The sequence below is a fragment of the Carassius carassius genome, chromosome 40 (assembly GCF_963082965.1).
Source record: "Carassius carassius chromosome 40, fCarCar2.1, whole genome shotgun sequence".
NCBI lineage: Eukaryota > Metazoa > Chordata > Actinopteri > Cypriniformes > Cyprinidae > Carassius > Carassius carassius.
In genome coordinates, this window is record NC_081794.1 from 18,133,507 (window position 1) to 18,158,308 (window position 24,802).

The 24,802-nt window shown below is 38.6% G+C and overlaps 2 protein-coding genes across 8 annotated transcripts in view; one reads left to right on the top strand and one right to left on the bottom strand.

The window, feature by feature from the left end:
- The window catches only part of LOC132122275 (zinc finger E-box-binding homeobox 1-like), a 66,962-nt gene extending 62,265 nt beyond the window's left edge, over window positions 1-4,697 (bottom strand). Inside the window, exon 1 of one of the 2 annotated variants that reach the window (XM_059532333.1) lies at window positions 4,542-4,697. In XM_059532333.1, coding sequence (XP_059388316.1) covers window positions 4,542-4,599 — 58 coding nt within the window. In that variant the 5' untranslated portion in view covers window positions 4,600-4,697. Of the gene's footprint in view, window positions 1-2,708; window positions 3,418-4,541 lie in introns of those variants that run through there. The other variant, XM_059532335.1, reaches the window with a different exon arrangement.
- Window positions 4,698-17,493: 12,796 nt separating this feature from the next.
- LOC132122276 (zinc finger protein 438-like) overlaps window positions 17,494-24,802 on the top strand; it is a 52,503-nt gene continuing 45,194 nt past the window's right edge. For 4 of the 6 annotated variants that reach the window (XM_059532337.1, XM_059532338.1, XM_059532341.1 and 1 more), the window contains exon 1: window positions 17,494-17,645. The gene's annotated coding sequence lies outside the window, so the exon portion shown is untranslated. The remainder of the gene's footprint in view (window positions 17,646-24,802) is intronic. The other 2 variants (XM_059532340.1, XM_059532339.1) reach the window with 2 other exon arrangements.

A 24,802-nucleotide genomic window follows, 5' to 3' on the forward strand; every position in this document is an offset into this window, starting at 1 on the left:
ATAGCTCTCCAAAGGTAATGACAGTAAACAAGCTAAATATTTCTCATCATTCATTGGGTGTATTTATATAAATGCAGTTGGGTAAAACTTTGTGGGTTCTGCTCATTTCAGAGGTGTAAATCCTTCCCCTAAAACGTCTCGGAATATAAATACAGTCTTGCTAAGGTTCTTTTGAAACGTAACCTCCATTTTAGAAAGCCACTACAAAGCACAGCACGCCCAACAGCCGCTGCCATGTTTATTTTCTTAGCCATGCTAATACCGGTCAGCCACATTCCTCTATTCCCAAACTGGGAGGTTTCAAATTGCCCTCCAGTACTCTCGGAAAGAGCCAAAGGAGGAAGGGACAGAAGGAGAGCTGCCCTGTGAACAACACCTGTCGTCTTGCGGACTATTAGCACCTTCACGTTTACAGCTCAAGCCCCTGATCACCTTCATGTTACGTGCCACGAGAACCCCAAGTGGCTGGGAATGTCGCTAGAACCAGTCCAATGCGAAAAGGTGAAAAAAGACACACTGGCACACAGTTAAAGCATCTTCTTAGCTCTATCAATAGAAGTGTTTTGGGAATACGTATGTTCAGAAGTGGCATACTCGAAATGCACTTTGGAGCTGTTGGTGATATAAGCAAGTTGTGTTTTTAAATAAGATTGATTAGGGCTTTACTGCACAGCAACATAGTTTTCAAGATGTTTAGACACAGTTCACCTTCCTCGCATCCTGCAGATAACTTCACCTGAGACGGCTTTAAATACTCTGAAAAACTGTTGACTATTTAGCATTCCAATCCAAGACGGAGAGTCAAAATCTATGGGTTGTTCCCTGGGCCTCAAGTTTACTCAGTTTAACTAACTACAGACTTACCCAATGATGAAAAAATTAACAATTTTCTGTATCTCTAAGAAGTTGGCATATTTTGTTTTCAGGGTAGGCCATTCAGTCAGTCTAGGGTTAAAAGTCAGAGAGAATTAATGAATTCTCTAGCTTGTAAAACATTCTTCACCTGCCCAACAGCTCATCTCAGGGTTAACACCCTGCCTTTAGTCAAAGCAACAGGCAAGTCACATATTTTTCACCTGATGGTGAAGTGCTGCTGTCACATGGTCAAAGTGTCTGGTAAAAGCTTCAGCACCAAAAAAAAACAAAAAAAACTTTACCTTCCCCCTCAGCCCCTGTGTAGAAACCACTGTAACCTTTACAAATGCTTCAAATGAAGGTAGGCTATATTACTGCAATATGACTGACTCATGAGTGAGAGTAAAGAACATTTTATTGATAGCCAAAAAAAGAAAGATTAGTAGATTGGTTTAGGTATTTCCATATTTACTGCTTTGTCTCACACTAATCTGTAAATGCAAGTCAGGTGACCAATTAAGAGCATCATAAAAATAAAAATGTAGTTCTCAAATAATGTTGCCTTAATGAGCTATTATCATCTTTGTAAACACAATTTGAAATTTTCATATGAATGCAAACTGGGAAATTTTTGACACACGGGTTACCATGTTTGGGATGACCTTTCAACATAACATAGAAACATAAAAAGGTTTGGTAATTATTCATGTTTCTAAACTTGCTTTTGCATTTTAAAGTATATATTTACGTGTAACTGTCGTATTGCTGGAAACTGTCTCCATGTGTGTTTTATCAGGCCAGCTATGTTGCCAACAATTAGGCCTTCTATTAACAGCCACAATCACAGAAGACCTAAGGGAGATTTTAATTATGTGTGATTGTTAAGTCGATGAAGGTTGTGTGAATTATAATAAGATCTGAAGATGTTATGAGCAAACAGTTTAGTACCACTCATATCACATAACTTTCCAAGATAATTTATAGTGTTTAAGCCTTCTGTGGCAGATTCAAAATAGTTCTAAAGTAGGTGAGTTGAAATGAAAAACATTCCATTCATCATGATTATGGTAATTAAAGTGAAGGTACGTCTGGTAAACACAAGGTGAATCCATCTAGAAGACAGTTTGCATCCAGTGAACATTTACTGTTGGCCTTTACACCAAACGGTGAAGCACTCAAGCGGCCACATTCCAATTATACACGGTCTGATCAACACTCCTCACGGCCGCGCGGAGGGGGAGGGGCGTATGTTAATGACGCAGGGAGCGTTCATCACGCACCGGGAGCGCTCCGAGGTCAGTCCGTGACTTCAAATAATGAACGGTAAGGACGCAAAGCGTAAGAACACACTTAAATGAATGTGGGTTTAAAATTAGAAAACAAGCTTTATTTAACACGGAAGGACTGAGTTTAAAATTAAATGACGTAACATGTCATCGAAAGTTATATCTGGAGGTGTTAATATGATCAAATAAGTACAAGCAGGTGCGTGTCCGCGTTCAGATACCTGCAGTGCGGTGAGCAGTGCCAAACGCCCATGACAAAGCACTTATATCAACCCAACACCGCAGAAAAGCGCTGCAAAATGACCCTCAAACCTCACGGTGTAAAATCATTGTAGGTTTCGAAACAATTTCAGAACACGCCTATGCTTTTACCGCATGAAAAAAAATCATGAGCTATGCTCCAGCACCTATAAGAACAGAGGATGCTCTTTGCACTGAACCGATGCTTTTAAGAGTAAGCTGAATGATAACAGGCACCCATCCCTTCTGCAGTTAAAAACAAACGACAACAGCAGCTGAGAGTGAGAAGGCATGCGAAAAACACTACATATGCATCTTGTTTTATACCTGCACAAGTTGACATTTGCAGCAACGAACGATTAACGCCTCCCGTCTGCTTTCAAAACGAGACAATGTATCTCTCAGAGAGAGAAAAAGAAAGACTCCTTCCTTGTCAGCAAGTTCAGGTAGCAAAAAAACAATAGCGAGATGGTCAAATGGCATTAACGTAAAAAACTAGGTGACATTTTTATCCTCCCCTCCGATCAGGTAAACACATATTTACAGGTCGCTCACACACGCGCGCGCTGAGAGATCCGCTACATGGCGCGCGCATGGCGTCAGCCTGACGAAAAGTGTATTTCTTTACTCATCTCTTCACAAAAAGACACTTAATACAACTTATGAGCCGACGAAATGAAAAACGGTGGATTTCAATCTAAAAAGAGAGAGAGTTTGGACGAATAACATTATTTTAAAAGTATTTTCAAGTTTAATTTCTCTATCTCACGCACGCAAGCGAGAAGTAAAACGCGTCACATTTCTCGCTATCGATCGATTTCCTTAGTAAAATTACTCAGGCTCACATATATACCTGGACACAGCTTGCCGGATAAATCGTTATAATTCAAAGAAACAAATCGCAAGAATGATTTACCACATATAAACCCGAATCCTACACAGTTGCGCACGTGCATTACATAAAGCGGATACATAAAGTCCCCGAAACAAATAAACTGTCAGTGCATTAAGTCCAGCTGCAGCAGCGAGATTTATCAGGATCCTGTGCGCTGCTCGGGATGTATACGCATTCCTTATATAGGCTGCAGCAGTTGTTCTAGCAGCAGACAGCCCTTCAGATTCCTTTCCTTTTCTCTTCAGCGTTACCACCCAACTAGAAATGTGGCAGGCTGGCTGCACAAACAGGTTGCTTTAACTGGCATCGTGCTCCAGAGCTCTCTGAGCCCCGATCCCACAGGGACGCCTGGACTGGCAGGACTGTTACATAAACACACCCTTATTTTTTGCTTTGTAAACTTCAATCGGAGTTCAAGAAGAAACTTTCCTGTCAAACATCACCCCTAACTGCACACATGCCCCTGTTTTCTAATGCAGCAGTAACAGAGAGAGCAGCGTGCTGCTGTTATCAGGCAGTTTCTTCTGAGCTATATCACAAAAGTGCGACTTGTAGATAGTAAAACAAGGCAAACTGTCACATCGGCGATTTAAAGCCACGTATTCGTAAACATTACTCTAAAACGTTTACATACACACTAAAATTAGAGGTTATTTTTAGGATTCTGCTAGCTCGCTAGCTACCTGCTACCACGCAGACAGCGGAACAGCCCATTGCTGCAGATATATCAAAGTTTGTTGTCAACGAAAATAAAACAAAATCCTCTCAAGCCAGCGCTCTATTCCCAAACACGTATGTATGAAAGCATTTCCACCACTTCAATCGCTCAAACTGATTCATGCGAAACCAGATCACCCGCATCGGACCAAACAGGTACATTTAGAGCGAGGAAATAAGTTTCAATTCGTCTGAATCTAAAGAGGAAAATCTAACAGTGACGAGTAACAGATTCGAATAGAATGGATTTTTGTCAAACCCAACAGCTTTATAATGTGGACTTAGGGCGAAGGGGAATAAAAGGGGAAGCAAAAGCGAGAGTCACTTGTATGGGACTGGCTGCGTATAACGGTCCGCGCTCGCGCGGTGCACCGCTAGGCGGTGAGAGAGTCGCGAGCGCGGCAGGTATAACGGTACACTAGATAGGGGCTATAACACGGCGCTACTTTCCAGCACTTTGTGGGGCTCGAGAAGTTCTGTCAGCGGCCCGGAGTCCAGAGTTGAATGAAAACAGCCGTCGCCAGGCAAAGCGAAGGGTTTTTACTCACCGTTTGTCCTCCTCGGGTTCGCCTGCTTTCTGCGCTTACACCTGGGGCCATCCGCCATGATCCTTTCGCTGTGTCTAAATGCTGCTGGAGAGTCACCTCCTCTCGCCCCCACACCTCCCCTCCCTCCCTTCTACTCCACCTCCCCTCCCTGCACCTGGTTTACGACACTCGGCTTTACGACATTACCTTCTGGCTCCTATACCTCTCTCTCTGGCGCTCAGACCCATGCTCAGACCCCCGTCTCTGGCCAACTCCCGCCCCTCGCACCACGCGCTCCCTGCGGCGCTCCGCAACGCTCACTGATCAACCTGTGCACGTAAGTTACAGGGAGAGGAAACGCTATTTTGATTGACAGTTCAAAAGAAACACGAGTGTCTGGACAAAACAAACATTTCCAAGCCCATCACACAAAAAAGCGCAACGGTTATGTTTAACATGATGTGTTTTTTTACAGTTAGGATGGGGGCGGGGAAAGTTTGATGCGTGCACCTGTTTATGGCGCACGCACACGCATACACAGTCACGCAATCGCTGCTGCAACTTTTTTGCATTCATGACGAGGCAGAAAACTGCTTGTCATAAAACTACTCGCAGCAAGTAGACAGTAACTTTTTATAGAGGGGGCACTGGCTAGCTGTCACTTTACTCTAATTTTACTTTAACCGTACAGTAAGTACATGTAGTTATTTAGTATTACTCAGTACTTAAATGTGTAATTACACTGTAACAAGGGCACCTTAAAATAAAGTGTAGCCCTATTTAATATTATTTAATTATTTTTCTAACTTCAGATAGAATTTCCAAAAAGACTGTATCTGACAAGATCATTTAAATCTTTTATATGGAAGTCAGTTTTCCCCATAAGTTTTGAATTATATATTACTGTTTTTATTTAGTCCATATTGAATTCAAAGGAACATCAAAGCAGTGCCATTCATTTTTTAATTATTAATCATCATGTCAAATGACTGATGTTATCAGTGGCTGATGTAGCTGAGTTTTTGTTTTATTTGAAAATAAAATGGTCTATCACTAAAGAGTACACAGCTAATTGTAACAGAATAAACACTTTAGTGAAATAAGCATATCTAATGCACTTCACAGTTGGCAAAAGATTTGTCAGTTCACTAAATAACTGTGACATGAGGTCAAAACACTATTTGCAAAATGTTTACTGGCACAAACGCCTCTAGTTAGCCTTGTAGGTGGGTCTGGATATTCATATTAATTTAAACGGGTCATATGATGCAATCTCAATTTTTCCTTTCTCTTTGGAGTGTTACAAGCTCTTGGTGCATAAAGAAGATCTGTAAAGTTGCAAAGACTAAAGTCTCAAATCCAAAGAGATTTTCTTTATAAAAGTTAAGATTTAACCACTCCTACCTAAAAAATTTATAATTTTAACACAGCCCCACATCTATGTTAAGATGAGGGAAGATTTGCATAGCGCCGCCCAAATGTTCACACAAAGAAAGAAGGTGTAACTTTTATTCTCGGTGTTGCCGTTTGCGCCATGTCGTGGAGGCGCTGTGTTTCATTGTGAAAGCGAAGCTACTTTGTTTGGCCTTCCAAAAGAGGAAACAACTAAATCAGTGGTTAAGTTGTATTTACAACACTGTTGTACTCAAACAAATATTCAGATGTGCGCTGCGCATTTTACGGAGGACAAGGACTGTTTCCTCTGAGAGTAGCCTACAATGCGGGTTTCTGTTTCTATAAAGTGGGGCAATTCTAACTTTGCAAGGAACTTTACAGTCTGGCACTTCTGACATACAGTCTGTTTACATATGAAACATTAAAGGATTTGCCACTGATGATTCAAACGTGAGTTTTGAGCAGTGAAGAGTACTGTTAGAACAGACATGGTTTTATGTTTATGTAGCACAATATGCAATGGAACGCGTAAAAAGACAGTACAAGTCATTATGATCAGTAATTATGTCCCCACTGGATGCAACCAATGCCTTGTTTGTAATGGGTTTTATTGGTTTTGTCTCATAGCGCCAGTGTCCTGACATTTTATCCTACCCATCAGGCACACACGGCATCACAGTGTTTAGGGGTGTAACATTTCATTCACACACTAGAGGTATTCGGCCAATCACAACACACTGGATAGCTGGCAAATCAGAGCACACCTCGCATCTCAGAACAATGAGCTTGGTAAAAATCGACGCGTTTCAGAAAGGCGGGGCATAGAGGAGAAACAATAATGTAAATCATGTGGAAAACATTGCATTACACCAAATACACAAAATAATGTTCTTTTTAGCAACATCATATGACCCCTTTAAAGTATGAAGGAAATATTTGTTCGAGTGTACGTGTGTGTGACCGAGTAGGAAGGAGGAATGCAATGTGTGTCCCACGGCACAGGGAGGATCATGGGACCCTCACTGCAATGATTCAGTCCTCCACCCAAAGAAAGAGCTCGCTGTTCCCCAGGGATGTTTACTCCTCTGACTCTGACTAAGGAGAGAATGCATGAGAGAAAGACAGAGAGGGCTAAACTGACACCAACTAAAAAAGAACTGCAGGCCAATGAAAAAAAGATGTAGGTAAATGTTTAAGATAATGAGTTTAGTCAGGCCTTATTGCATCCAAAAGATTTTCATGTGTTTTATCCATTACAGCCAATGTAAAACATGATCTGGTCAAGTACATACATATGAATGCAGCAGCCAAAACATGAGCTAGCACATTTATTTAACTTTGAATACAAGGACAAACTGGGCTGAAGTACCAACATGGTTCGATCTGAAGGTATGCCGCTCTCTGTTACAGGTCACAAAAGCAAGTGCTGCAGCAGTGGTGGGTAGCGCTATTCTTGTACCTGATGACTATCAGGTTTCTGTCAGACCTCAGCTGGGTGTGGTGTACTTAGCATAGGTCTGCAGTGTACAGTCTGCATTGATTGAGTATACATAGTATATATAATCTCATTATGATATGTTGCAAATCAAAGAAAAATATTCATTATAATCACTGTAAAATGAAACAGTATTTCCTTCCTCCACTGCTCAGAACATATTTGATTCAATGGGGGCTGCTCAAACAGAGGAAAGCAATGAAGATGTGTCCTTCTGAGGCTTCAAGGCTAGAGTCCTTCTCAGAATTAAATGATAGAATGAGACTGTCTAGTTAGTTCAAATATGTCATAAATGTTTCCTCCATACGGTATTTATTCAACAATTCAGTACTTTTCTCATGGACTCTAATAAGTAACTTTTTGTGTTCCTCAGTCCAATGGGTTTGAAACAACATGAGGTTAGGTATAATGACAGAATTGTCATTTTTGAGACTTATCTTTTTAACATCCTGTGTTCTCATCTTGCATTTCAACTGCAGTATGAAAACTGTTTCCATAAGACCAACCCAGATAATGAGGTCTGAAAAGAACTATGACCTTCTTAAACATTCCAAAGCCGTCTATGTTTAATCAAATCTGCAAACGCTCTACAGGTGAGCTATGGTCATGAGAACAGGAAGTGGAAAGGGAAATGAAACAATGGTTAGGAGACAAATGACAGGGCAATTTCATTTTGAATGTTTAGAGAGAAGACAAGCTCTGTGTTGAAAGCAATATCCTCTAAGTACATAGCGGAATCTTTGCAGAGAAAAACCCAACATTAGTTTAGAAATGCCCCTGGTAGTAGCCTCAAATACCCTCCCTGTCATCTGTCTAGCCCTCTCCAACCCATGGCCTCTTTCACTTCATCAAACAGACAACAGACAGAGCTGAGTAAGGTGCCTGTCCCTTCATCATTAAGCCAGTTCGCCCTGCCTATGGCTGCTGACAGTGAATTATTCAACAGGACAAAGTGATCTGTGGCTGTGCAGAGGCTTTACAGAGTAACAGATAATAATAGCATTAATGTCCATAGAATTTTAGTTAGCATTCATCTCTGCCTTCCTATATATATATATATATATATATATATATATATATATATATATATATATATATATATATATATATATATATATATTCACATGCTGCATGTGCATATAATGGAAAAAAGTCATGTGGAAAAGGGTTGGACAGGTTTGGCTGGCCATAATGAAGGGGTTTGAGCTATGTTCCCCTACTGGCCATAACCATTGCAATAACTGGAAGCTGAGGTAGAGTTGCAGAAAGAAACTTTTTGGAAGAAGTGAGGTAAGCGGCTTCTGGTGGGATTAAACGAACATCATCCTCCTGAACCCTCACTGGGAATTTTGCTGGTACGTGGTGCTGTCCTGAAAGAAATCTCTGAAATTGTGCTGACTTTGTGCGGACTTGGAATAGCGAAACGGTAAAATATTATAACCAGGCACCAGTTATATTCTCCCAGTGTGCCAGCGACCAGAGCAGCTGTCCAGCTGAGTTGGCTCCAGGTGCCACTATGGCTGGGCAAGCTCAGAGACAGAGTGAAGGTGAAAAACAGACGTTCCCTGGCTAAGGGAAAAAGAAAAAGAAGAAAAGCATTTCAGTGAAGGGCAGGCTTCATCAGAGATCAATGATGAGGCATTTTGAAAACCACACACGCGCTCACTCTCTGCTGGTGCTAACCGACTGGAAAAAGACGGGGGCCATTATTCTGTGGAAAGTCCGGTCTATTCCCATTTTCCTTGGATGCTGCCATTTCGACATGAAGTCATATTTTCTTGCAACGATGGAAAACAAAGAGTAAAAATAATGCTACAGCAAATATTACAACTGTATAATAGCGCTCAGTCACTATGCTATTTAAATAGCAGTCTGAAAGCCAGTAGCCTCTATTCCTGGTTACTGGTGACAGGACCACCCAACAGGACAAAATTAAAACCCAACAATATCTGCAATCCAAGAGCTGCTGGTTTCAATCCACTGGGCATACTGAGGATGGCAGTTTAATAGGAGAAGTGTGGTGACTTCATCAACGGAGGTTTTATTTTTCATTAAAGCGACTGACCTCATACTACAAGCAATTTATCTGGTCATTTTTCCACTGTACATCCATTTCTTCACCTGTTACCTATTCCAATCCCATTTACCTTTTCCTTTCACCTGGCTACGAGTAAGAAAAGGAATGGGCCATGAAGACAGGAAGAAAGAGTGCGAAAGGAAGAGACAAGATAGAAGGAGAGACAGCAACATGGGGGGGGGGGGGGGGGGTAGAAAGCTATCCTCACTGCTCTACATTAAGGGATCAGGCCGCGTCTCTGTAAATGCGTATTGATCCTCCTCCTGGCGGGATCATTTAGGAGATTAATGCTGGCAGTGCTATTTGGGGTGGGGGGTTCCAGTTGGTCCAGGGGGGAGCCGACTCAGAGCTGCCCAGGACAGAGAGCCTGCTGTCGGGCTACGTGGAGAACAAGCCCCTGCCTCCCCTAGTAACCATCTGGACTAACAGCTCAGGGCGCCAGCTGTGTGGGGGAAGGGAGAAGATGTGTGTATGTGCGGTGGGGGGGGGGGGGGGTAAAGGATTGAAAGACAGAGAAAAAGGAAGGAAGAGAAATGGAAATGCAAAGGACTGCTAATGATACAGGACAACATACATGAAAAGAGGCAGGCAAAATCAGCTTAAAGTTATTTGTGTAGGCTCATTTAACACACAGACACATTGAAGAAACGGATGATTTAAAGCGGTGAGAGAGGAAAGGAACAGAAAGCGAGAGGAATGAAAGAGAAACACAGGTGGCAAGTACAACTGGAGAAACAGAGAAAGATTATAAAACAAATGGACGATTATGGCAGAAACTCACAGGTATGTACTAAAGACTAAGAAAGAAAGAAAAAAGAAAGAAAGAGTGGTGATCATAATGGATGGAGATAAAACTAGAAACCCTCAGGAATGTGTTCAGCATGAGGCATTAGCCATCTTCCATTACAGTATGACAGTAAACAGAAATGTAATAATCTTAAACTAGGGACAAACCATCAAGGATCAAGGTAACTCAAACAGGCATTTTCCAGAATACTAAACTGATTTGAAGACCCCATGAAATGGCTTGACAAGCATCGTTTTGTATTGACATGAAACAGGAAGTTTGGGTGGGATGTACTGAAGGGCATTTTATGATAAAACCCCATCAGTTTTATTTTAATATTTCACAGAATCATAATTATCTGTGTGCCTCTGCTGGTCAGTTGCAGGTAGTATTAAGGTGTGGTCGCATTTATGGTTGTTTGTCAAATTTCCATGAGCAAAATCCAGTCATTACAAATGGAATCTAAGTAATCAGGAATTTGTTAGGGCAAAAGCTTTCTCCACACAGAAGTTAGTCATGCAGATTTATCTTGTTAACCAACAAAAAATTCTTGTTTTGAAAATGACTTTTGTGTGATATGCTTCATATTGCTACACTATTGACAACAGGCAAAGAGCCTTTTAAGTTTAGCTGAAAATGAACTTTTGTGACCATATGTTTTGGGTGAGGAACATTCTTGTTCTATCTTCAGAACATTGTATTATATGCAAAAACTTGGATAAACTTTTGAGTGCAAGATATGTCCTCAATATCTTTGATCTGTATACCAGAAGAAACTTTTTGAAGTACACTGATAACCCCAAAGCTCACTGACATGGATTAACAGCCACATTTCTGAGGGGACTAAGAACTTTGGACATAGATTGCACAGATTTATAATTAAATGAAAGCTGTCCTTCCTGATCCAAGTACGGCAGAAACATCTGTGTAAAAAAAAAAGAGTCAGAAGTGATTTCTAAGTCTTACAGTTACGTGGCCAAAAATGAGTTGATTGTTTGTGACGTGATCCAGAAAAATCCAAAGCCACAAAATCTGTGTTTACTTGTTTCTCTAGCACTGTGCTGAAGTTACTACTGCTCATGGAAAACGCAAACACAAATTCCATGACAACAAAACTATTCAAGAGCCCAGGAAAACTCAAGGGCCCAACAATGGAATGTTTTGAAGGCAAGATTGAGATGTCAATCACAATACACACCCCCTTCCCAAGAACAAGGTCATTATGATCTCACTTCCTCTACTCTGGAGTGTACTTGGACAGGCTTGTGCAATAACGCCCAGGAGAATTTGGCCACACCCAAAACAAAACATCCAGTGAACCAGCAGATTCTTAGAACACAAACTGTCAAATTCTGCTTATAACCTAATGCACAATGTGTGATCTATAGATACATACAATAGAAATCTTATCAAAAAGTATTTTATGCATTGAAAATTATTGCAATTTAAATGCAGAATTCATGATTATAGGTGTGCCATGACCAATTACAAACTCATTGTCTTTCATAAAGCTTATTAATATAGTTAAAAGCAGTATTTAAAATCTTGCATAAAACTTTCCCAGCTAAACAAAAAATGACAAATATGTGTAAACACCAATATTGTTTCACATGCTTTTAAATATTTTGTTCATTATAAAATATCTGTGACCCAAAATCTAACATTTGAGTGCCTAGGAGTCTTTTATAATGGAAGCGTAGGAAGAATAGTACCATAGTTGAAGCACACTAATGTGCGTGTGTGTATGAGACAGGATTTTTTCTGGATCATCCAGGTTGTGCGGGTGAGCTAAGTCTGTCACACAGTTTACTGGAGATCCATTCCAAATGTTCCGTAAAAAATTCACCTCACAACCACAGCTAAAATTTATTTTGTGTATGTTGGAAAACCAAAATATTTCTTCTGTTCATTTTGCTGGCATGTCTGAGAGGAAGAATCATGTGCTTCCCACACTCACACATACACACACTTCAGGCTCTGCATATTGAAGAATCCTTCACATTTAGGAGCAGATGTGAATGCACCTGAGAGAAAAGGAAAAATAAAAAGAGAAACCAACAGAAAGAAAGAGAGAAACTATCATTATCCAGGTGCTTTCTGTGAAGGAACTTATTCCACAGAAGGCATTTGGACATCCTCCTGATTCATTTCCAAATTTTTGCTTTCCATTATTGCATTAGTGGTAAGAGATTTCCATGTTGAGTATGCAGGTGTTTAGTCAATCTATTAGTCTATCTATCTATTAGTAAATCTATTTTTTGGATAGATTTGGCGAATTAGCATGGTGCTTATTTCTTTTCAGTATCAGATTTTTAAAGCTGCACTCTATGTATTTTTCCTCATTAAAAACTTACACATTAAAAGGAAGACGCCGGTCACAAGCAGGCAGTTGCATTTATTTAATTTTTTTATTGTTTATTTACATGGAGTTGGTCGCCTCATGGTGGCCACCATGTTGATGACCTGTTGAATACTACTCACATTATATAAGTAAACATAATCAAAAATATCAATAAATTAACAATGGTTGACTAAATTAGGGTTGTGACGATAGATGATAGAGATATCGCCTGTCGCTGATTATTATAAACAGACTAGTAATGTCATGTCATTAATATTAGGGCTTATTTGTTCCATCATATTTGAAGAGTTTGGTTTCAAAACACTATAAATCCATTTAGATTAATTTGAGTAAAAATGTGTTTTCTTTACCAAGAAAGTGGCGAGATGAAAACCACTATTTTCTATTTCAAACTTTCATTTAGCATCTTTAGGTTATAATAACCTAAAGATTTACATCCAGATTTAGATTTTCCAAGATTTCCCCAAAATGCAATAAATCCATTGGATCAATATTAAAGTTATTTTTCAAATTGAAACTGTTGAAAATACACAACATAGTAGGTTTATCCACATGACAGCCTCTGAACTTGGTCAATACTAATCTTATTAATAGCTTATGTTTCTTCCCCACCACAGGTTCATCAATGCCATCAAAATGACAAAAAAAAAATTTTTTTAGGACTGCATGATAAATCACATGCAACTTTCATGCGCATCTCGTCAGTAAAGCCAGTTCTGTGATTAGTATTAAATCTACATCACATGCTTTCAGATGGAGCCACATTTAAGACACAGAGCTGTAGATCACTGACAAGCTATACAAAATATCACGTTCTTAATCGAAGGTGATAAATGTGCGATTATGAACGTGATGTTGCGTAGCTTGTCAGTTACTGTCTACAATGCGTCGAATGGTGTGCTGTGATTGGTTGAGCGGATGTATCATATTCTGCAGAGAAGGGAGACTGGGGTTTGTCGCGGTTTGGAAAGATAGGGTGAAGTGATAAGGTTGGGAGCAGGCTTCACTATGTTTTTTTAGATTTTCAGAGTGCTGGCCTTATATAACACATATGAAACAAAGTAAAGAGGCCGCACTATGCATATAAAACGTTTATTTTGCACAAACGCGTTTCGGCGTGTGCCTTCTTCAGTGTGCCCACTGAAGAAGGCACACGCCGAAACGCGTTTGTGCAAAATAAACGTTTATAAAGATAGGGTGAAAACATGACAAAGTAACACGGCAGATATAGCATTTTGTGTAAAATTAAAAATTTACTTTTCAATACCTGCCAGAAACAATACTGATTTTGGCTCAAACATTTTTTTAATGGTATTTATCACATTTTGGAACCAAACTCTTCATTTCTTTTTCCGCGTTTTACAGTGTTACCAATCACAACTCCATTGACTTCATGAATGCAATGGCCAATCAGAGGCATTCAGATGAGTCATCGCTGAAACACAAGAGTTTTGTTGTTCAGTGCACACATTTGCTGAATTCTGCTCTCTCGCGAATTATAATAATCTTCTCTAATAATAACAAGGTGCAGTTGCACGTGCAATGGTAATAATATTAACATTTGTTGTATGCAACATCCACACGGACAGGTGTCAGTATAAATCTAAAGTGACTGCTATATCCATCATCATTAGAAACCACAAAAATTACCACGTGCACCTTGAAGGAAGAAAAAAAAGCTCTCACATATACCTTACTTCTTCTTTTACACCGACCAAAAAAGTCCACTGTTGGTAGGTTTTGATTCATATATTATTCAGAAGAAACAGAGATGTACTGTAAACATGGCACCGAAGCTACTCATTACACAGTCTTGACCAAAGGTTAGTATTTGGGGATGATATGAAACAGAGGTAGGAATGAACAGGTTAATTACATGAAGAAAATGTCTTTCTTATAAGAATATTTTTTTACAGCAGTTAGAAAAAGCAGAATGCCTCTGTTCAAGCAAAACCATGTATTTACACACACATCTGCTCTCAAACATGGCAAGACATATGGGTCTAGAGGTCATGAAAGCTGCAACTAGCTACAAATTCAGCCTCTCAGTCTCAACCCATAGTAACTTACAATGTGTACAGAGAGAGAAAAGAAATGAAGGAAAGCATGCCAAATAAATGACAAGACACTCACTGTTTTTTTCCATTACATACAATTGACTAGCCCATGTCATGGACCTAGTGTCAACTGTGTGGTTCCTAAGGACAAACGTCAAAAGACATAACCGAAAAAATAAAAAACCCTGGTTGATGTTACGTAACTGAAAAGCTATGTCAGGTGTACTTCTGCTATGGGAGAGGGCAAAGTTGGAAGCTGCAAAATAACTATTTGAGGAAGCTCTCCACTACCACTTTCAATGTGGCATTTAGAGCTTTTCAGAAGAAGCCAAAAGGCAAGTTTTCTTGAAATCAACCCGAGTGAAAAAGAATCCCGTAAGCTTTCGGTTTTATGCTCAACGGCTGATAAACAGCCAGGCCATCACACTTGCTAGCCCCAGTGGAACAATTCACTGACTCACCTTTTCTCTGCCTTTCTAATGACCATGACAAATTTCACAGACAAAAACATTCAAATGGCTCCTGTTACAGAACAGACATCCATAAACCGTTACATATATGCCTGAGACAAGAGAGGGATGAGGGAAAGATAGAGACTATAAACAAACTAGCTTAAGAGAACCGTTTATTTTTATCTGACTTCTTACTGATGCTTTTTCTTTTTATAAACACAAGTTATTGCCATCTGGATGCCCTTCGGCTTGAATGGACAAGTGCTTCATTTCGCCATTTCTTAAGGAGATGTAGAATGAGGGTGGGTGAGTCCATTTCATTGTTCACAACAGAAAGAGTGTCATTGATTCTCTCTATGTTTATACTCCAGCAGCCTAAGCCTATGAAACTCACATTCTCTCAGTCTGATGTTAAGAAAGATTTTTACTGAAAATACATTAAGGTTCAAGCACTTTAAGGTTGCAAGTTTAGTCAGTAATAATACAGTACATTTTAAAATGCACAAGGCAAAATTTCCCATTGCTCATGAAAAATATTTTGGGCCACGTGTCTGTTTTCTGAGGGCACACAATAAAAGCATTGGGTTAACAATAATTTGAAGATGCTGGAGAGATCTTTTTCTGAATGTTTTTTTGCAAGGCCACATGTAACCTTCTACTATGTTTAAAAAGGGAGAAGGCTGTGACCATGAGCCACTCCTATATAAATACAATTGTCTAAATGGTTCTTGACAAATTACATTTTACTTTCAAGGTTACTTTGGAGTAAATACCAATTTGTAATTTATTCAAATATATTCCTTTTTTTAATCTAAAGCACATAAGTGTTTTTGTTTCACCCTGAGTCACAGTCTTAGCTTTGTGGGAAGTACCCTTATATTCTGCAGTGCTTTGGGGTAACCCAAGTTTAAGTCTCCAACTAAAAGTGTTTCCCAAACTCTGTTCCTCTTTTACATTTCCTAATGCTTTCTTACACCTGCACTGTCCCAATAAAGCCAAAAGGCCAAATATATATCTTTACATTTTGAAACAAGTGGAAAGTTCCATCTAAATATTATGCATATGCTATCAGAAAAATTTTTGCAAAATGTATAATAGTATAACAAGTGTATAACAGCTTAGGGACAGTTTTACCCCTGAGGGGTGTATATTAGTACATTAGAGCATGACTATGACAAACTGAAAAATAGCTGGATAAACCAAAATTTTCTGACCATTTCAGTTAATCAGCACATAGAGAATTGGAATCAAAATGTTTAGCTTTAAGAAAAAACATAATGGCATAAAATAATTTAATGCATGTAAAAAATGTGACACTGACCATGTAAACTTATTTGAGTAATGCTAAAGCAAAAGGAAGATAAATCAAATACTAATTCATGTTAATTTAGCAATTTAAGATTTTCATAAAAATTATTGTAATACAAGTTTGAAATTATATATATATATATATATATATATATATATATATATATATATATATATATATATATATATATATATATATACATATAAACTATAAAAGCGAAAGAAAAAAATATAATTAATTAATAATCTAAATTATATAGCCGTCTTAGATTTTGGATCCCACTGGTGTATAGAAAAATGAAGCTTGGACATTGTGCTAAGCAACCATTTTATGTCACAGTAAGTAGAACAGCAACAGCATTTTCATTTTAGTGGCATGTCACTTAGTCAACCGTGCATTATCCGGATAAACAGAACAAACTGTGCTATACAGACACTGTACCAAACACCAGAGTGAGAGCTGATGAGACTGCTAAATCCGCCACTAGTCGTTTGTTTACCTGTAGTCTTTTATTGCGCAAGCCTTCACTTTCACTCTCTCAGCAGTTCCAACCTCATCTTATCTAGTTTCTAGTTTAATTATAGCCTAATGTAACGCTAGTAAAATATATAGGCTAGATATACAACGCTCTCTATGACCGTTGAAAACCTATATACACCACTGGTGTTGTTTGGGTGCAATAATCACTGTTCATCTGACGATGTCGTCTGCCTCAGATTTCCCGCAGTTCCTTGAATCTAATAAAAAAAACGCCGACTGTGCGCTCGTCATAAAGTAGGCGGTGCTCTGATTGGAGAATGACAATTAAGTCGTCTCTGATTGGCTGTATTCACAGAAGTAAACTAGTGTTGACTGAGCCGTACCATTTTTCTTTAAAGGGGTGGACGTGGAACGTTGTTATTTGATTATAGGCTAATATAGATGGTGTTTGCTTACATATCGCGCTTTACAACAAAAAGGATTTTATTTTATTTTGAAATGTATGATTTCGGATTCTCTATATTGCGTATAAGATAAAAAAAACCTTACTTCCACTTTGTAAAAGCCACCGTTTGGGACTTGAGGTCTCGCCCAAAAATGGCTGTGGAGAAACAGTTGTGAAGATGTGTCGATCTGCTCACCTAATTAATGTGGCGCGTGCTTCAAATTAACCAAGAGTCCTCTGATCGAGCCGGAGGACATTTCTGGAAGGTGAGGCACAAGATGTTCCGTTATTTCGAGCAGAAAAGAGGAAGCCAATGGGTTCTCCATGCAGTCGTGTTACGACTTTATTTTCAGCCAATAGGAATACCAGAGCGATTACAGGCCAGGGCCTTCAAGGCTGTGTTTATGCAGAAAAAAAACAACACTGAGTAAAAAAATTCATAAAAACAGAGCTTTAGCTCCTAAAGTACAACGACACGTTCTTAAAAACCATTGCAGTTCATATTCGCAATGTGGGGATTCTTATCTCGGTGCACAGTAAACAGTTCTCGTGCAATAACGGTTTAAAAGTGACATTCTGTATTAACAGAAAAGTAATAGCACCGATACATTTATTTATATTTTTGTGATGATGATGTAACTCACTGCATGGTATTGTGATTGTTTGTGTATGTTACACCCACCTTTTGCGTAGTTTTGAAGCTAGGTCATAATGTTTGCTTTGCTTTGGGTGTTTATGTTACTAACCTAATGCATTATTAGACTTTGGAAAACTCTTTTTATCATAATGTAATATTTTGTACAAATGTCTGATCTTAGCTGTCAGTTTGTAAATATCATAAGCCAGCCTTTTAAATGAGGAGCTATAAGTCCTATTTACTCTTTTAATAGTGATTCATATTGCTTGCACTGAAATGAATGTGAAAGTCAGGCCTGTTTAACAGAGTTTCACATTGTTTCAACAGTAAATGCTAAAGCTTTCACACCAGCACTATATGCAAGAAATTGTTGTTTCTGTCTGGCACTGTATGATGCTTTTTCAAACAATGTGTGAGCAGTTTGCTTCAGTGCATTATGTTGCTATATGCAAATTTGTAATTTGGAAGTATTTTCCACCAAGATTTACATGGTTCACATTTTAAAAAATAGGTTCAGAGCTGAAATACAACTCGTGCCTACACTTCTGATATGCAATGCCATTGCTTGGGAATATTGTAACCTATTAATATTGTTGCTGAAATATGTGATGCTTTCTCATACAGTGTGAAATAGACCTAGCTCATCTAACAACAAATCAAAGTTGGACTATAAATTTACCAATCTGTGGTTGTTTGTTTGCATATACATGCATGACCAGTGACATTTCAAACTAGTAAATCAACCACGTTGGATTCCAAATGTTAGAGTAATATTTTCTCAGTTAAGCTACAAATCATCCTGGACGTTAGATTGGAAATTTGCCCCAGGAATTCCAGTGGAACATCCTTGTGTTTATAATGGCAAGGTTTGCTGAATGAGTAGCAGTGTCAGGAAAATTGTCTCACACAATTTGTTAAATTCATAAACGCACGCACATACCTTTTTGGTGATGAGAATTGGCACTCATGAACTGAACTGGCAAAAGCTGTACAATATGGTTCTGTCAGACAGGAGACGTTTTGAAAATCACAGCGGAAGCCAGGTTTATAACTTACAGGATTGTAAGCAAGCTTTTTTAAGTGATGATTATGTTGCTAAGCTAAACATACATGAGTGTAAAACATTTGACATGACAAGAACAGTAAAATGTAATGTACAAAGGATGAATTTGTTACTACAGTATGGAAAGACATGTTTTTGAAAGACCGATAAAGCATTTCAGGGCAGGTAGATTTCAGTCTGTTCATCACAAAATGTTACTGTATGGTATTAGAAGACTTGGAATATAGTGTTTTAGCTGTATGGACTACTTATGGTGTTTTGCATCCTTTTTAAAGCTTGAAAGCCCTAGTTATATTGAAAAGTCTGGCCAGGATATTTTTGTTTTCCAGAACCTCACAAAGATTTGGACATAAATTTCATTTTTCTATGAACTGTTCCCTTTAGAGCTTTCGGGTCATACTTTAATAGCCGCAGAGTTAAAGATATGACCAGAAATGCTTAATAACAGTGTAACATGACACAATATTCTCCTGCAAAATATTGGCATTGTGCTTTCAAACGTTTAGAAAGGGTTAACCTTAATATAGGAGTTGAGAAAAGCCTTTTCTACTCAAGTAACGTTTTTTTCCTCATCAAAATATTTGACTTTAAACTTAAAACTGCTTGAGATAAATTTAGGGGATCGTTGAGAATCTTCTGCTGGTTATGGTGTAGCTGTTGGCAATTGAAATTCATTTCTGCGGTGTCACTGAACACATTCTTTCAGGGATTTTGCAAAAGATTATTAAATACACTGCTGCACGGACGTATTGCACGGCAGGGAAGCGCACACACACACTCTCCTCTTGGAGGATGCTGAGGTTTATTTTGGCAGTTGTCATGACGTTGTGTGGTTTCACATGTGGTGAGAGAGAGGGGGACGGAGACCCTTTTCATAGCAGAGATGCTTATTTAACATTTCCGGTCAATCAGAACCATGTCAACATCACTGCATGCACGCGCACACACATACAACATTTATCCCATACACACAAACCTAGCCAGAAAAAGATGGCTATCTTAAACTCTCCTTCAACTTCTTGGTCGGTGACTTTGTAGTGATTACTCGCAGGAGAGCGTTCACCTATCTGTGAGGTTCTCATGTGTGGTCAGAAATAAGGCTTTCCACAATTAGGGATCAAAACTGCGGAGGAAACTGGACTGTAATTACTGGGATTGTTCTGAGCAGATGCAGAACAAATGTCTTTGTTGTAACAGTGCAGAGCTTCACGGCAAGGTGCGACGTGTAGCCAAAGTAAACATATGAACATGGAGCCGTGCATATTTTATGAGTAATTCATTTCTTTGTTCAAGGGACCAGGTTTGCTGCGATCACAAGATTCAGAATTTCCACCGTTATCTGACATGCAGAATTCAAAGGGGTCATACAGCAATGTGTGGCAAACCCTCATGCTTTCCTGTTTATTTTACATGCTGTGAAGTGCATTTCTAATATTCTCTCACAATACACTTTTTTGTTGTAGTTTTAGACACAAAACAACACATGAACAAGCTTAAAACACTCAGCTTACTGCTTTTAAAGATACCTAAAGGAACATTTTAAATGCAGGTCGTCCAAAAGATTGGGGTCAGAAAGATTTGAATACTTTTTAAATAATTTATTACAGTAAGAAATTAATACTTTTAGTCAGCAAGGATGATTGATTGATCAAAAGTGGCAAATACTTGTACATTATTTCAAAAGATTTCAAGTAAATGTTGTTTTTGAACTTTTCTATTAATCAAATCTTTTTAAAAATTTAAAACATACTAAGAATCCCAACTGCTTTTTAACATTGAAAGTAAGAAATGTTTCTTAAACACCAAATCAGCGTGTTAGACAGATTTATGAAGGATCATGTGACATTAAAACAGCACAGTTATTTAAAATTGTAATAATAATTCACAAATCAACTGTTTTACTATATTTTTTTTTATGAACTAAATGCAGTTTTGCTGAGCATAAGAAATTTATTTAAAAACCCGACCCCAAACTTTTGAACTGTAGTCTAAAGAGTTTTTGACGCAAACTACTGAACAAATTTGAAAACTTCTATCATAATTTCCACGTAACAGATAACACAATTATACAGGTTTGGGACAACATGAGGATGAGTAAAATAATGTCAGAAATCTAATTTATAATCGGGTAAAGACAATTTATGCTGTTTGGAATTTAGAACCATTGCTGTGCTATGGTCCAAGGGAGTCATGTGACATTTGCATCCTTATGACATCACATCATTATAGTTACTTTTTTCTTCTGCAGAAAGGCATTTATCCGTAAGAGAAGATTCACGATATTTAAAACCAAACCCTTCTGAATCAGTCATGTCTGTAATTACTCGAACTATAGTGGCTCATTTACATTGAATAGTTTTCTCTCTCATCATCTTCATTCTTATTAAGGGAAGCACCTCACTAATCATGGCCAGTAGTTGAGATAGTTAAGAGTACACTGATTAAACTGAAGTAATAAGACTGCCGCTTATACTAGAATGTCTGTGGAACAGAAACTCACCTTAGTATAAAAAAAAGCCAACACCTTGTACAAGAAAAGTGCATAAAAGTGTGAATTATGAATGTGGTGGCATCGGACTGAGGGCAGAGTGGCTGTGGTAATGGACTAGTGAATGTTTAATTTGCTGCTGTTTTGCATCTCACCACGGCATGTAGAAAACTTTAAGAAATTCTTTGGTTGTCAGGGTGCTAATGAAGTCAACAATTTTAAGGTTTGGAGGCAGATCTCAGTCGGTTTTTGATGACAGAATTGAGTTTGTCTGGTTGCATGGAGATTATGAGTGGACAGGCTCATAAATTCTCGGTTGGCTTGAGATCTGGACTGTGGATTTGGCCAATCCAGGATATTAATATTGTTGTTTATAAGCTATCCCTGTGTAGCACTGGCTTTATGCTTTGGGTCATTGTCTTGCTGGATAACAAATCTTCTTCCAAGTCGCAGGTGTTTTGCAGACTCTGTCAGGTTTTTTCTCCAGGATTTCCCTGTGTTTTGCAACATTTATTTCACCCATCCACCTCACGAGCCTTCCGGGAGCCTGATGTAGAGAGACATCCCCACAGCATGATGCTACCATCACCATGCTTCACACAGTAGGGATGGCGTCTTTCCAAATCACTTTCATTTGCATACTCTTGGTCAGAAATATATATTGTAGTTTATTGCATTTCATACTTAAGTGAATGCCTATTAGGGTTGGACGATGTCTACAGAATTGGCATCTGACGATGTCTATAGTGAATAATCCTGAAGGACGATGACATCGGGGGCGGGTGGGGGAAGCATGAATCTGTATTCAGAAAGGCACGGAAAACATATAACGATTGCTAATCGTTGCCTGTTACATTACAGTACAGTATTTATTCCCTTTAGGGATCCCGTAGTACACGTAATTTTCTTTCAGTACAAAGTGGGGGGGGGGTTATCGCGATGCCGGCTCAACATCGGGACGTCCATCAGCCATCGGCAAAGGACGATGGCATTATCTATCGGCCCTACTCTAATGCCTGTATTACAGTTAAATTTGTGCCTTCTCATTCTAATCACCTACTGCTGCTGTAGTAAACATCTGGTGCTAGTACTTATGGTGGTGCTAAAAATGTAATTTAATGTGGTTCAGACCCACAGGGGAAGGAAGTACAGTCAAACTCCGATTTGGACCAGTGAGACAAAACAAATTAGGAAGTGTCATTTTGATTTTAGGGCTCAACAATAAATGTTGTAACAAAAAAATACCATGTGTATTGTTATTTTTATGTTTTTAGATGTACAAGATAAAAATATATATACATTATTACTAGGGCTGCACGATATTGGGAAAAATGACATTATGGCGATATTTTATTTTTATGCGATATATATTGCGATATGAAATCTAATACATTTTTTTTCCTTACAAACAAAAATGGGGTGAGCACACTTACATTCTCATTTTAAATGATTTAAACATCGACACCATCGTGTCAATTGATTAATATGCGTGAGGGAGAGAGAGCAAGACAATTGTGTTGTTTGAAGACGATGACCAGTCTCTCTCTCTCTCACTCTCTCTCTCTTCTCTCTCTCTCACGTGCGCTTTCTCAGAGCTGTAATCGGGCCTTAAAAGTTAGGCCCGACAGGACCCGAGCCCGACAAGTACATTTTGATTGACAGCTTTTTTAAAGCCTGAACCCGTTTACAAAAGTTTGAACAAAGAAATAAAATAAGTCCTCTGTGACATCGTAACATCTCAACATTCTAGACATAGGCTCATTTAGCCTATAAATAGACCAACGCACCAATAAAAACGAGTCATTTTTAACAAATTAAATTAAGATAAATTTTAAATTAAGATGGGTATTTGGCAATAAGGAAATTAAGATAAAGGCTCCGCCGGATTTGCTTCGCACTAGCAGATGATATTTAATAAAAGAATAATGCCAACATTAGTGTAAATACTCTGTCCACATTATGCATTTAAGACTCAATTCATATTTAGTTATCATTTGAAAAACCATTACTCACAGAGATTAGGCTAAGCCTACATGTTTTTGTGGAGGAAAATGAATGAATCCACTGTAGATGTCTTCAGCGCGTTCCTGCGCTCACTGATGGTGCCTCATTATTCCACTTATCGTGGATTCGTACATCGCGATATCAATGCTTTAACGACACATCGTGCAGCCCTAATTAGTACTGTTAAAATGTTTGTGGTCAGTATGAATTAATTTTTTTAGATTTTATTTTTATTTTTTAGAAAACAGTTTCTTCTCTCTCACCAAGGATATTTAATCAAAAATGCAGTAAAATGGTAATATTATGAAATATTTTTTTAAATAACTGTTTCTTGTTTTATACAGTTTTAATATGTGATTTATTCCTGTGATGGCAAAGCTGAATTCTCCAGTTTTCAGTAACAGTTTTCTAATCATTGTAATATTGTTATTATTGAGAGATTCTTGATATTTGATGGAATAAATTCTTTGATTAATAGAAAAAGTGAAAAGTTAAAAAAGTGAAAGTGACGTGACATACAGCCAAGTATGGTGACCCATACTCAGAATTCATGCTCTGCATTTAACCCATCCAAAGTGCACACACACAGCAGTGAACACACACACACACCGTGAACACACACCCGGAGCAGTGGGCAGCCATTTATGCTGTGGCCCCCAGGGAGCAGTTGGGGGTTCAGTGCCTTGCTCAAGGGCACCTAAGTTATGGTATTGCCGGCCCGAGACTCAAACCCACAACCTTAGGATTAGGAGTCAAACTCTCTAACTATTAGGCCAAGACTTTCCCCCCAGACACCATTTATTTGAAATAAGAAAAAAAATTGCATTTTGCAATAATTGCTTGAAGTTGTACAGATCAGTTGTAATGTACATAAATTCATAAACAGATGAACACTGACATTTAGGTATTAATGTTAAAGAAAAAGCAGTCAGTCAGTCACAAGTCATATGTCTGTCTCTATCCTTCACTCTCTCTCTTTCAAAAGTGAATGATTAGTTGCATATGGAACTTGATCAGATAAATCAATCCCTTTTGTTGATTACACACATCTGGGCCCACCTTCCCAGCTAGTGTGTAAGTATCTTGCACAATAATGATGTTTGCCAGAGATGATTGAACTTCAACATGCAGGTTAACAGCCAGAACTGCTCTGGGGGAAAAGTCAGAATGTCTTTATACGGCTCATTTGAGAATCCTTGTTGCTCAACTCTTATAGGAAATTGGCTGCGTT